Source organism: Ambystoma mexicanum, chromosome 7q (genome assembly GCF_040938575.1).
Source record: "Ambystoma mexicanum isolate Mex_15411 chromosome 7q, UKY_AmexF1_1, whole genome shotgun sequence".
Classification (NCBI taxonomy): domain Eukaryota; kingdom Metazoa; phylum Chordata; class Amphibia; order Caudata; family Ambystomatidae; genus Ambystoma; species Ambystoma mexicanum.
Genome location: NC_090941.1, coordinates 647,972,750 through 647,987,054, shown reverse-complemented (window position 1 = coordinate 647,987,054; position 14,305 = coordinate 647,972,750). Strand labels below are relative to the sequence as shown.

The window sequence follows — 14,305 nt, the reverse complement described above, 5'->3', positions numbered from 1 at the left end:
CCAACTCTGAAATCCCTTTACTCGCTCCCAGTGGCGGCAAGGATCAAGTTCAAGACCCTTTGCATTGTCCACAAGGCTTTCTGGGGCCTTGTAGTTACCTCAAACTCTCTCTTCCTAAATATCTGCCTTCTCGAGCTCTCTGCTCCTCCACCTCCAACTCTCTGAGGGTCAGTCGCTTTTCAAAGCAACGATTTGGGGGCAGATCTCTTTCTTCGGCTGGGGCCTCCCTCTAAAACAGCCTCCTTGCCATTCTGAAACTTGAGCAACACCATTTCCGGTTCCGAAAGCAACTCAAGATCTTTCGATTTGCCTCTGCCTTTTCTCTTCCCCTCCCTTGCTGATCACCTGCACTGGTCACCTGGGCACCCTCTGAACTCGCCCAGGTCCCTGCCTATCCAGCTGCAATCCTGCACTGCCTCTTGGCTCCCCTGCACTTGTGGTCTGTATCTGTAATCCTACAGTCCCCTCTCTTGCACTTATTTGCCAGCTGCTGCCTGCACTCTTGTTTTCCCTCCTTTGTACCACACTTCTCCATCCTTACCCTCCCCTTAGCACTTCTCCCCTCTCCCCTTCCTTACTCTTGCATGATCTGAAGGACACAAGGCCTAGTAACATTGTTGTTCTGTTCTGCCTTTTGTTTCCCCTTACGCTATACCATATCATAAGACACATATTCCTATGGTTATCCAAAGAATATTAGGGACCAGATCAGAGGAGAGCTCAGCGGAAAATATGAATATTACTGTAACAGGTGGTTATGATAAGTCAGATGGGGGTGGGAGGGGGACACATTAAAGGAAACAGAAGTGAGACTCCAAAGATCCTTTAGGATGGAAGGGCTAAGCCAGGAGCACAACAGAGACAAAAGGAACAGGGGGAAGAGTGGAATACAAGTCCATGGTTGAATACTGTGGTGGTCATTTGTCTGCATGGGTTGAGGAGGCCAGGTTCCAATTCCTTCTGTTCAAAATGCTTCAATCAATGGGTGAAAACTTTTCATGACAAAATTTGGATTCAAATAAAAAGGTACATTATTATTATTATTATACTTATTATTTGTAGGCATCTCCCTCGTCAATCCCCCAAACTTGAGTAAATGTTTGTAGTAAGACAAGTAAAAACAGTAAAACCATTCAACACATGTCTTTGTTGGAACCTTCGACTTTACTGACCACCACAAGTAAATGTTGGAGAGAGAAGTCCATTTTGACTGAATTCTTGTGGTCCTGTTAGAGAGACATAGCGAGGTCGCTGTACTTGGATCCGAATGGGATGGGTTCTGTGTCGATATGGCTGAATCCTATGATAAAACTAAACAAAAGTCATATTTTTGCCAATTTGTATTTGGGAGGAGTGAAGAAGATTTCTGACCTTTTTGAAGATGGGTCGTGGCTCTGATTTTGTGACTTGAAGGCTAGCTATGGCCTCGAAGGCTGCACATATGGGGAATACAGATCCTTAAGATCTGTAATGCCGTTGGTGACCCTTGCAAAATCTGATATGCTGGATTCCGTTATTCATTTGGGGGGTCAGGATCACATGGCATCAGCAATGTACAAGCTCATGAGTAGTGGTGTGATGGGGAACACAAGGCTTCTAGAAACCTCGACAGAGCACCTTCAAGAGGAAATGGCAGAGACAAGATGGGATACGCTTTGCAGAAATATTCCCTGTTTGTCAATTAATATAGGAGAAAGAGCCCATCAAGTGAAGCTGCTTAATAGGGTTTTTTGGACTCCTGAGAGGATGTGCAAGCAGGGTTTGGGAACATTTTGACTGTATCTGCTTAGGTTTATAAATTGTTACATTACTCCATGAATATTTTTTTCTTGTTGAATGTTAATGTTCTTATGTATGATAAGACCAAAAATGATTAATAAAAAAAACATATACCTATGAATAAGAAAGGAAATCTGAAAGAGAAGAAATCAGTGAATATTGAGATAGCATGTGCGTAGCAAAAGGGATAATTGCAGATTTAGTGTTTTTGCCAGACAGCAAAGGTTATGTACCTATGCATACACGGCTTGAACATTCCCCTAGGTAAACTTGTAATTTAAACCTTCTTACGAGTTTTTCTGATGTTTCATTTACTTCACATTTTATGTGGGCCGCTCACTGAGGATCGTCACTGTTTAAAAGTCTGTTTCATGAAATATCGTTCAACTAAATAAATTCCTTTTTAATTCCACATCATAAAATGTTTATTATGTTTCTCATGCATAGGCTTAAAGGGTATCATAAAAGCTCTTTTGCAATTGGCTACCTTATCTACACGCAGTGAGTCAGCACTACTCCTACGGTATCAGTGTGGATATATTTTTCAAAATATAAGCAGAAAGACATGCCTGTGCACATCTTAAATAACAGTGGAAAGAAATGGTGGCTTGGGAGAAAGAAGTGAGTAAAAGCTCATCATACCAGTGAACATTAGGATTCCTGGAGATGATGTCCCGCTCCAGTGCGTCAACCAGATCCTTGTCGTATCCGGCACCATCAAACTTATTCAAATCTCCATCTCCAGCAGCATCCTGAAGATTTTTTTTCCCCTGAAACATGTGTCAGCCACAACAATCAAAACAAATTTATATACTTGCCAAGGTTAACTAGCATTCCCAAATTCTAAAATAAGTACATCAAAGTTCTATACCATGTATTTAAAAAAAGCGTTGTATTCAACTTGTTAACATGCATAATGATGTGAACTGCAACTATATGAAGAGGAAAATGCTAATTCAGTCAATCAATAAATATGTTCATTTCAAGCAGCATCACTGATACAATTTAGAAATAAAAACATGATTAATAGATACATAACTGTAATGTCACACCCTATATCAGAGTCCACCAGCATGCATGATCTCATTGATCTTAAAAAACAAATACTACTGAGGTATTATTTGGCATGGATAATCATAGTTGCCATTAGATAATGGTCTAAACACCAAAAAAGCAAGGAATTATATGCCTACATAATAAAAGATAGGCAACACGTGAATTCCAACATATTCCTCCCTGAAAGAAAACGATTTTGTAAACAAAGCTTTTATTGCTAAAAAAAAGTCAGGCATTAGATATCAGGCATCAAGAATGCTGCATGCAAAAGAAGTTCTACACAAATCTTGCATTATGTGCCTGTTCAATGGTAAAATACTTTGGAAACAAAGAATAATGTTTTGCTAAGTAGCTGCTGAATGTAAGCGCCTTCTTCGCTGTGATCTTGCTGATGTGAGAAGTTCAACAGGTAAGAGTGTGCAAAAAGTTTAGACACTGCATCTCAGATGCTGAGTTCTACAACGGCTATGGTCTCTGTACCATGCTGCGAGGACCTGTGGTAGCAGAGCATTGACAAGTGACACATTCAAATATTTTTCAACCACTATCTATATTATGTGACTAATCTTACGATGTTGTCCCTTCTTCCCGAGGGGGAGTCCCTTCTCACGAGGCCAGGGAGACGAGGCCGCTACCCGATAGTCACCCTGGGGATGGATCTCTTGGGGAGGGATTACCCCTCAAGGATACAGGGAGGACATTATGGGAAAATGTGGTACTATTCTAGCCTCCTTGAAAAGTACTGGGATGAAGAAGAACTCTGTTGACTCCTGGAAGAACAGTCACCTCACTACTATGATGAGGAAGAAGTGTGGATCAATACAAACTACTCTGTAGAACCGAGATGACTGCTCTAGGTAAAGTAAGCAAAGGTGGGACAGTTATACTATAAAAACTGCAGGAGGACTTCACGGGTTTCCTAACCCTCCCTTGAGGAACCGCGAGAGTGAAGGAAGCACAAACCAAAACACAGAAGCAGACCAGGATGCCAAGAAGGGAGCAAGAAGTTCCGACGCCGGTCGGGGGTAGAAGAACGACCTGGTAAACTGGTGGACAAGGGCTCTTGGCATTCCTGAGGCCATAGGGACACACAGGAGAGGAACCACGCGGCGAGAAGGAAAAGGGAGACTGCAGTGTGACCGCAGTCATGCTCAAGTCCTCAGCAGCCCCAGAAGTCCCACGGCTGCCTGCAAATGCCCAGGAGAGACCATGAAGCAAGGTAAGCAGGTGACTGGAGAGGCGTTGGGGGTCCAAGAAAGCGGTGTCCAGTACAGCGGGCAAGGAAAGTCACCAATACAGGGTATGGGACCTGTACCAAAGTAAAGAGGCCATCCTATACAGTTGGCCATCCAATGGCGCTTGGAAGAACAGAGGAGAAATGAGAGTCAGCACCAGCACCCATTTAAGAAAGACTAACACTGTTCTTCATAGTAACAGTACCTAGCAGGGTAGATAATGTCGAGACCTAATTGGTGCCTTCAGTTCCTAAGCGCTCTCCATTCCGCAGTGGCCATGACCCATGTTTTTCGTTCCTGTCCGTCTTTTCTGCGCCCTCAATCCTAAGGGTCTATGGCTGTGCGTTACAAGTAAAAAAATAATAACAATAATAATAATAACCAGGTGTGCTGTGAGATAAAGCCTGAGAAAGACTATCCACACAAAGCCTGAGAAAGATTCAGGGGAAGGGAGTCTTTCCCCCAGCATCTGTGAAGTATAACAAATGCCCAAGAAAAGCCCAGGCAAGGGAGTAATTTCTCTGGCATTGCAAAAGGCTTGAGAGTAAGATACCTGGAGAAGGGAGATCCAATAGTGAGAAAATCTATGGGCAATAGGAATGATGTTTGAGTTGGAACTTTTGAATTTGAACTGAGAACTTTTACAGAACCTCATGCTGCAAATGGGTGTTATATCATGGAAAGGAACGGAGTTTTGGGGAAGGGAGCCATTCTCGAAGGCACAGCTCCCATCTGCCAATTTGAACCATAAGCCAGTGTCAGGAAGAAGGGTGCCATTCTTCTGGACCAAGAAGACCCAGTATTTCCTTAGTTTATTTAATAGTTAAAGGGATAGAAAAACAAGTTACTTATCCCTGATAACATTCTTTCGACTGGATGTTCCTCCGATGTATTTCTCACCTTTTGATAGATATCCTTCCAGCTTCAGCTGCTTTGGAAAACAAATTTCAGCAGAGGGTGCTGTGCGACAATGCAGTATATATAGAATTTGCAACACCTGTTAGGTTCAGTTCTGTGTTTAAGCCTTCCTCTCATAGAATACCAGCATCAGTGAGTCCCAGACATTACCAGACTCTGAAAGAGCATAAGGGAGTTGTTTCTTACCTGTAAATCCATTTCTCCAGTGTTGGTATGCTCATGGATTCACATGCTGTGAATATTCACCGCCATCAGGCTGGGAAAACCCCTGTAACTTTAATATAGTCGTTTTCCTATGGAAAAAACCTCAACACCTTGAGTGTCCCATCAACGATGTTATGGGTGCTTTGGATAGCACCAATGGGACATTGAGTGAATAGCCCCATCCCTGCGGCTTCCCCTCAGATTTTAACCACTCCAAAAGGAGGATATCCAAAAGAGGATGTTTGCCTCAGGGGGCGCATGTGAATCCATGAAAGATACCAACGCTGGAGAAATTGAGTTGTTAGTAAGAAACTACTCCCTTCACCAGCATTGGATCTTTCATGGATTCACATGCTGTTAATAGACTTTGTAGCAGTAGAAATGCTTGGAGGTGCATATCAGGCAAACAGGGAGTAAACCTTTAGCAATATGACAAAAAGAGAGGCATGTAATAAACAGGAGTAGAGCTAAAACCCTGGAAGCTGCAGGGCTTACCTTACTGGAACAGGCCTTGGAGCACCGCTCGTCCCACCTGTACATCTTCAGCATGTTGTTGATGCAGACAGTAGTGCCTGGTGAACATGTGGGACAGTGCCCACGTTGCTGCTTGACAAATGTCTCTGATTGGTATGTCCGCCCATAGAGCTGCTGAGGCCGCCGTGGACCTTGTGAAATGAGCTCAGGGAGTTGATTGCATGGGTTTGTTGGCCCTTTGTGGCAGAAAGGTATAGTCGCAGCCACCCTGCGTGAGATACCTTGTTTGGAAATCAGCCTACCGTTATTGGAAGGGCCGAAAGCCACGAAAAGCTGCTTGGATGATCTGAACGACTTAGTGCTATCTAGGTAATATTTTAAGGCTCTTGACATCCAGGCAATGCAAAGCTTTTTCAGCCAGAGTGGAAGCATTAGGAAAAAAGGAGGGTAAGGTGATTGTCGTGTTTTTATGAAAATCCGATGGAATTTTCTGAATGAAATGTGGATTTGTAGAGAGAAGAACCTTCTCCTGCATGAAGCACCGATAAGGCGGATCAATGACCAGTGCCTGCAGCTCTGATACTCGTCTAGATGATGTAATAGCCACTATAAAAATTACCTTACAAGTGAGAAATTTTATGGCAGTTGTTGACATAGACTCAAATGACGGTTTCATGAGGGCTGTTAGAACAAGATTGAGACTCCAAACAGGAGAACACCTTTTCCTTGGGGGAAATTTCCTGAAAAGGCCCTTCAGGAAACGCTTAATGAGCCTGTCACTGAAAAGTGCGCTAGAGGCTCTTTTCCGTGTGATTCGTGATATCGCCGCTAGGTGAACTTTGATAGAAGATATTGCGAGACCATCTTTTGCTAACAGCAAAAAGGTAAGGAAGGACTTGTTGAGAAGTAATATGCAATGGCTGGTGAGCACACCAAACGCAAAATCTTTTCCATTTTCGGGCATAAGATGTGTTGGTAGACGGAGCCCTTGCAGCAGCCAAAATGCAGTGACAGTCCTGAGGTATATTTAGGTTTCCGAATTCAGATTGGTCAGGGGCCATGCAGCCAACTTGAGGTAGCCTGGGTTGTGATGCCACACCAATCCCTTGTTCTGAGATAGGAGATCCGGTTGGGAACAAAGGTGAAGATGATCGTCCACTGCCAGGTGAAGGAGGTCAGAGAACCAAGTCTGTCTGGGACAGAACGGGGCAACTAGGATGGTTTTGCAGGGAACCTTGTGAATCATTTGAACCATTTTCCTTATCAGGGGAAAAGGAAAGAATGTGTAGGCGGGTAAATCTGCATTTTTCTATGGTTAACATAAGCCCGTAACGGAACCCTTCCAAAGGATGATCAGGGACAGTGAGAGGACCAGAGGGATCATTGCCAAGTAGAAGGAAATTTCTTGCAGCAGCTGTTATTCCTGATCCACGTGTTGGCCAAGATCATCTCAGACGAGAGTTTGAAGTATGTTGCAGCTGTGGTGCTCTTTTTGCATCTTTTTGAAAGAAGATCACCAGGCACAGAAATCGAGTTGAGTTTGATGGGAGATAGCGCTGCTCCAAGTTTGTTTGTTTAAAAAAATTTATATATATTTAGCCAGGCTAGAGAATAGTTTTTTAAAGATGCCTGATGTTAGTAAAATTCACACGTGTTGTGAAGGATTTTGTGATGAGAAAAAACCTATAGAGTTGGAGAATTAAATAAAAATGAACCCGTACCTTGGTGATCTAAGAGCAATACAGGGAAGGCTGATGAGTATGTTGGACAATTGGGATATGGTCCCAGAGTCAATACACCAGTCAGTTCAAAAGAATGAGGAGATGAGGGTCACCCAGGAAAAGACATTACCTAGGCCAGACTCCTGTGTTATAGATACCAGGTCACAAAAATGTTCCATTGACAACTGACTGGTTCCAGATATTGCCTTGTCAGGGCAACAGAATATTTCTGTAGGGTTTGCAAGTACACCAGAAATATGTCACAGCCAGTACCTATTACTGTTGGTCCCTTTACATACTGCTACTTCTTGCTAACATCCAATTATGGAGAGAACCTATTGGGATTGAATGTGTTGAAAGAATTGTACACAATGATTTATTGCGGCACTGATTTGGTGAGGAAAGGTATATTTGAGCAAATATCTGACAGCAATTGTAACAGCACCATTTTGCCAGCTTTTCAAAATGGTGACAATGTTTTGCCCGACCATTTTGCAATTTATTTTAAGGACAAATTGGCCATGATTTCTGCTCAAGGAGCATGCTTTTCTGTGATTGATGCATTGACCTTTGCTGGAATACCACGAGGATACACAGAGTACCAGCATTTACAGTATTGCGCTTAGAGTACAGGTAGATAGAGTTGCCACAATATTGTACATTGTTATTAGCTGACTGTTGTGAAGTATGCCAGAAGGGCATTATTAGTTTACTGAAGGATCTTGCAAATGCATGTCACAAAGTTTCTTTGACGAAGTACCAGTCTTGTCAACATGAGGACGCCTATATAGAGTACCTCTTGTTGAAGGAGGGTAGGAGCCTTGCTCCAGAGAAAATACATGTTGCATCACCATTGACATGGGATGCACACTATCAGAACGTTTTGCGTTTTGTGTTTTGCTCCAGTCTTGGAGATTTCTAATGATGTCAAAAAGTTTGTTGTTTTTGTATATGTATAAGATGGATGTGCTTTGGCAGTGCTAGTCCAAGAACATGGTGGGAAAGATAGTCCATGGTGATATTTTTCTTTTAAATTGGGTCTTGTTGGTTTTGCGCTAGCTGAATGCCTGGAAGTAACTACAGCCACTGCATCATGCAAAGAAAGTGAAGGCATGGTGCCTCACACAGTTGATGTTTTAGTTGCAGACACATGTCACATCAGCTCGAATTATGACATACCTTTGTCACTTCCTGAACTAGTACACATTGACTTTAGCATGGCTGTCTCTGACACAGACTAGAACAGGTTTCACCTTGTATGAAATTGTGAAGAGGAGTGTTTATGCAGTATAATGAAGGAATTAATGGTTTTGCCTTGTTTGAAAACAGTTTTACGATATGCCATGCCTGATACTTCACTTCTCTATTTTGGTTTCATGAGATACATCTGATGCAGGAAGACTGGCCTAATACAGACTGGCTTAACATCTGAACATCCATGCCCAGTGATGTTTCCGAGCAGAACGATCAAAGCACTGTGGAATGCTTTGATCCCTCAGAGTCCGAGCATGATAACCGCTTTGCCTGAGAAGTACACAGAATGAAGCTGCTCGCATGAATGCCAGAGTGGAAAATTTGCCTCGTAGAAACCGCACGATTTACAGAATGTATTTCCCTGATGTTTTTCGAAATGGACACTGGGTCCATGCTGCACGTCTGAAATGAATATGCTCGCCTCTACACCTATGACAAACTGGGTAGAAGGAGGGCGTAAGGGGCTTAGGGGACGGAGAAATACATGCCTAATACGTACCCCAGTGTGCTTTCATTGAGGAAAACATACTGACACTTGTTTTGAGCAACATGAGGATCCATTGAGATCTGCATTTTCTGAATTGTTCAGAGATCACTCTGTGCAGAGTGCTATGCTATAATTGTTCTCTGTATGCCACCCAAAGAATCTTGAATGCAGAGGGGGGCAGGGAACAGAAGATTTGAATTGAGGACATGTGGTAAAGTGCCACCCATGGATGAACTTCTAGAGCCTATATCAGTGAGGATTCTTAATGGACACTGAAACTATGCCCATGTTTGGGTTGCGCAGAAGTGAAGATTTTGGACATTTTTGCCACAGAAATGATCAGGTCAAGGCCATGGTCAGCCAGAGAAATATGTGATAATAGTTCTGCTAAGGACTGTGGTACTGATGATAATAACTGTCTTTTGGGTACAAGAGAATGAACAACGTCTCAGAGAAACTGTTGCCCACGTCCATCCCACCTGCTATATTATGCTACGATATGCTATGCTATGCTTTCTTTTTGTGTACACACGCTTGATTAAAAGACAGACACACATGCTTGATCCTCTGCATCTTGAGCACAAGGATAATATAAATATCCTGCTTTTTATACAAATTGCTATGTATCATTTAGAGCAATGTTTTCAGGTTAATAGAATAAATGCACCAATTTTTGTCACCAGTGCGGTGCTTGCAGGCATCATCCTAGGATGCTGCCTGTGTATACAACGTGTCCTTACTTAGTTTCTATGCTATGTATATGTTTCCAGAGATCTGACACACTTACCAGCTATCATGGTAAATTGGCAAAGATTTGCCTTCTTGCACTAAGAGAATATTGCACTGTCCATGTTACTGCTTTAGTATGCCTTAGTATGCTTTAGTGTCTAGCTACACTACTTGCTTCTTTATATCCATGCTTTGACTGACATCTGCCATGTTATTTTCCTGATGTCATTGCCTGATGCCCATACTATTGCCCCGTATTACTGTCCTAGAATGACTTAGCACACGCAAAAAGGACTGTTAGAAAAATGCAGATTTACAAAGGTTAGCATGAGCTAATCCATTCTTGCATGAATGTAATTATTATTATGCTTGTTATTATGTATAGCACAATCTTAGTTTCTAAGCGCTAGAATGTGGTCTGTATTTGTCTATTATGAATTTGGCTTTTGCTGAGCTCGAAAGGAAATGCTGAACACAGACTGAATAGATGTTATCATAACAACGCGACTCTTGGCAGACTGTCGGCTATTTTAGAGCAGAGATACAACCTTGGTTGCGTGGAGACAGATAGCATGAAGAATGTTTTGTTTCTGCAGAAGTTAGGATGCCTCGTACAAGAGAGACAGAATGTTCGCTTTCTTAGAATATGTTCAGTACAGTAAATGCTATTATGAAATGTATGCACGTAGGTAGACACATGCTGTTTTCATTAAATGCTTTCTACGCATGTAATTGTAAAATGTATGTCAACGCCACTATGTACGACATTGGTTTTCAGTTCAGTCTCAGTGCCGGGAGGGAGCGAGGGAGCTCTCAGTGCTATGGTGTGCTGTGCTAATGCTCATTGCTAGTGCAACAGAGGAGTGTGAGGGGGGCCTTGGCTTGTGTGCAACAGCTGACTTCCCCTCTATGCAAAATAAACTGTGTTCCGCTTGAAATCTTTCTGTATCTGTTGCGATCTTATATTTTGTTTCCATAGCATAGTAATTTATGGTTTCACAGGCGAACATCCCGGTCCAAGGAAAAGACAATGCGCCCCCCTCTCCACCCACCCCCACCAACCCCCCCCCCCCCAGTTCGGATGAGGGACCCTGCTGGCAAACTGCTGGCACTGTTTATTCTCAGGCTGGCAAACAGGTTCAAAGGGGGAAGGCCCCACTTTGCGAAGATCTTTGCCACCTGGGAACTGTTCAGTTGCCACTCATGCATCTGAGAAGAGTCCCTGCTGAGGGAATCCACCCGTTTGTTCTGAATTCCTGGAAGGTGGAAAACCAGGATCTGAATCCTGTGCAGGATAGCCCAGTGCCAGATGGTTTGTGCTTCCTGGGATAGGATCTGTGAGTGTGTCCCAACCCCCACTTGCGCAGATAGAACATGGTAGTTGTGTTGTCAGTGAGAATCCTTACTACCCTTGATGAGGGGAAGAAAAGATTTGAGAGCCCTGTGAACTGCTCTCCGCTCCAGGATGTTGATAGGTTGAGAGCCCTCTGTGGGTAGCCACAGGCCTTTGACTTGGAACTAGGCCAGATGAGCACCCCATCCTGCCTGCGAGGCGTCGGTCACAATAATGTAATGAAAATCCAGTTCCCCCAGGGGCAAGCCCTTTTCAATATTGACAGGATGAATCCACCACTGTAGAACATCTGCCAGTGGCCGGGAGATGACTATCTTATCCGTCCAGGAGCCGTGGATCTGGGACCATCTAGATGCGAGAAATTCTTGTGCTGGGCACATAGAGGCGGCAGTTTGTAATGAGGAGGATGCAGGATGACATGGTGCAGAGGGGACAAACATACGAACGGACCATAACAGACTTTGCTGGTGTAAAAGAGCCTGCTAGGCTCAAGAGTTTCTCTATCCTCTCTTTTGAGGGTTTCACCTGATTGAGGGTTGTTTGGAATTGTGCGCCCAGGAAGACTACATTCTTTGAGGGTGTCAGATAGGATTTGCTGAAGTTGATGGCGAAGCCTAGCCATTGTAGAAGGAGCGTTGTGGTGCTGAGCGACTCCAACGTTTGCTGCTAAGTTGTCCCCCTGACCAACCAGTCATCCAGGTACAGATAAACGTAGTGGCCGTTCCTCCGGAGGTAAGCTGCTACAGGAGCCAAACACTTGTTGACAGTCCTGGGGACTGAATTTAGGCCAAAGGGGAGAACCCGAAACTGGAAATGGCTGTTGCCCACCGTAAACATTGAGGAATTTGCGATGCCTTGGGTGCAATGGTATGTGAAAGTAAGCGTCCTCGAGATTTAGAGACACCAAAAACTCCTCAGGTTGTACTGCCCTTATAACGTCTTGCAACGTTAGCATCCTGAACTTTTGCTTTTTTATGTTCTTGTTAAGCAGCCATAGGTCTAGAATGGAGCGCCACTTTCAGTTTGGCTTCTTGGAATAGGTACTTTTTCCTCTTGCAGATGGCGGAACCCTCTCGTGTAGCATGAGACGCACCTCTCGACACAAGATGTGAAGGTGGGGTTGAGATGTTTTTACAGGAAGAATGGGGAGTGATGGATGCTTGAACTCAACAAGTGGCCTTATTGGATAGCATCCAGTATCCATCTGTCTGTTGATATTGAACACCACTCGCTGAGGTGGAACGCCACCTTCCCCCCTATCGGACTGCCCATGTGGCAGTCATTTTTGCACTTTGTTTTGACGGCCCTTTTGTGAAGTGGAGGATCCCCTTTTCCTCCGACCTTGGTATTCCTTGTTGCGTTGGGCGGTTTGAAACGAATGCCTGTAGCCTTGGGAGTAGTAGGTGGATCTGCTGTATCCCTTGTCTCGAGAACCAGAAAATCTTGCGTTTCCCAAGGCTCACGAAAGGAACAAAAGGAGCGAAAAGATCTTCTGGCCGGTAGAGCTGTAAGGGACAGTGTTGTATCGGATTGCGCTTTCATATATTTCAAAACTTCGTCAATCTTTTCCCCGAAAAGTTTTTGACCCTCACAAGGCATGTCCACAACCTTGTGTTGAACTTCCAGGCGGAATTCTGTGCAGCAAAGACAAGCTTGACGCCTGACAACCACCCCGTTGTTCATTTGCTTGAAACCAGTCTATGCTAGGTCGACAGCAATGTTTATGCTATGGTTTGATGCTTCCTCCCCCTCTCACACCAAGAGCATAGCTTCTTTCCTTGGTTGCTCTGATAGGTGGTCCAAGAGTGGCGCTAGACAGTGCCACATCTCGCGGTCATACCTTGCAACAATGGCCAAAGAGTTGGCAGCTTTCGTAGTAGTTGCTCCAACAGCGAGGGTTTTCTTCTCAAAAGCATCCAATTTACGGATCTCATTATTGGGTGGAGTGGCACCCTTGTGTTGGGTGCAAGCTTTCTTGCTAGCTGCTGCAGACACAACGGACTCTGGTGTAGACTGCGATGTTAAGCACTTTGAAGAGGACTTGGGAGCTTTGAATTTCTTATCCAAACGGCCTTTGACCACTGGCTCCGTGAAAGGGTGCTTTATCGTACGGAGACCCACCTGCCATAAGCGAGTATAGGGATTGAGAAAACCGCCTTTCTCCTCTTCCCCATGTGGTCGAACAAGAAACAGTCCTTCTTTTCTTCCTCTGGGTTGAGACCAAATTCCTGAGAAGGCTTCAGCCATCATGGCATGGAATGCCCCTATGTCATTGGGTGGAGATGGTTGGGCCCAACTAATAGAACATCCTGTTCCGCGTCTGTATCTCAAGTGTCTGCCCTTCTGGGAGAAGAGAAGACCATGGAGAGGATGTCATGTGGGGAAATGTCCAGCTCTGAGTCGTCCAGTTCCCCTTCCTCCCGATCCCTGCGTTGATGACTAAAAGTCCTAGGAGATGGCGGGGGTGGTCTGGCGGGGGTGGTCTAGCGGAGGTGGTCTAGCTGGGGTGGTCTAGCTGGGGACGGTTTCCTGGGGTGAGAGCCTTGGTTACGTAAGGTATCCGAAGTATCCTTCTGGCGAGGGGCAATCTGCAGGCTTTGCAGCAGAGGAACCGATGGAGCCTAAGGCATTGGGAGTCTGGCGTCTAATTGTCCTAGTAGTGCTTGCAAAGTGGAGAGTACTTGCATAGTAAGCAATGAGTGAGGGCTAATCAGAGGATATTGAAGAGGAACAGCTTCCAAGCCCATTCATGTGAATGGGAGGGAAGGTGATTGCGTTGTTTGCTGCAGACCCAAAACAGTTAGACCCAGGAACTGTGGTTCAGAAACTTCGTCTTCAGGATCCAATTCAAAAGCTGCCTGCTCGTCGTAGGGAGGTGCCTCAAAATCCGAGGTAATCTCATGTTGGAGTATGTCCTCTGGAAGGTTGGTTGGAGACCTTTCTGAAATAGGTTGCTCTGTAGGTGCAGCTGTGTGCCTTTGTTTTTCTTTGGGAGACAGGTCTCCTGTTGCCAATTCGGGCCGAACTGTCCTCACTCAGGAAGTATGCGTCAGAGATTTTTTCCTCGTCGTCGACGAGGTTGTCGTCGACAGAG

General features: G+C 44.4%; 1 protein-coding gene across 2 annotated transcripts in view; it reads right to left on the bottom strand.

Annotated features, from left to right (window-relative positions):
• KATNAL1 (katanin catalytic subunit A1 like 1) overlaps positions 1–14,305 on the bottom strand; it is a 789,545-nt gene that overhangs the window by 490,866 nt on the left and 284,374 nt on the right. For both annotated transcript variants that reach the window (XM_069639367.1, XM_069639366.1), the window contains one exon: positions 2,422–2,549. In XM_069639367.1, coding sequence (XP_069495468.1) covers positions 2,422–2,549 — 128 coding nt within the window. The remainder of the gene's footprint in view (positions 1–2,421; positions 2,550–14,305) is intronic.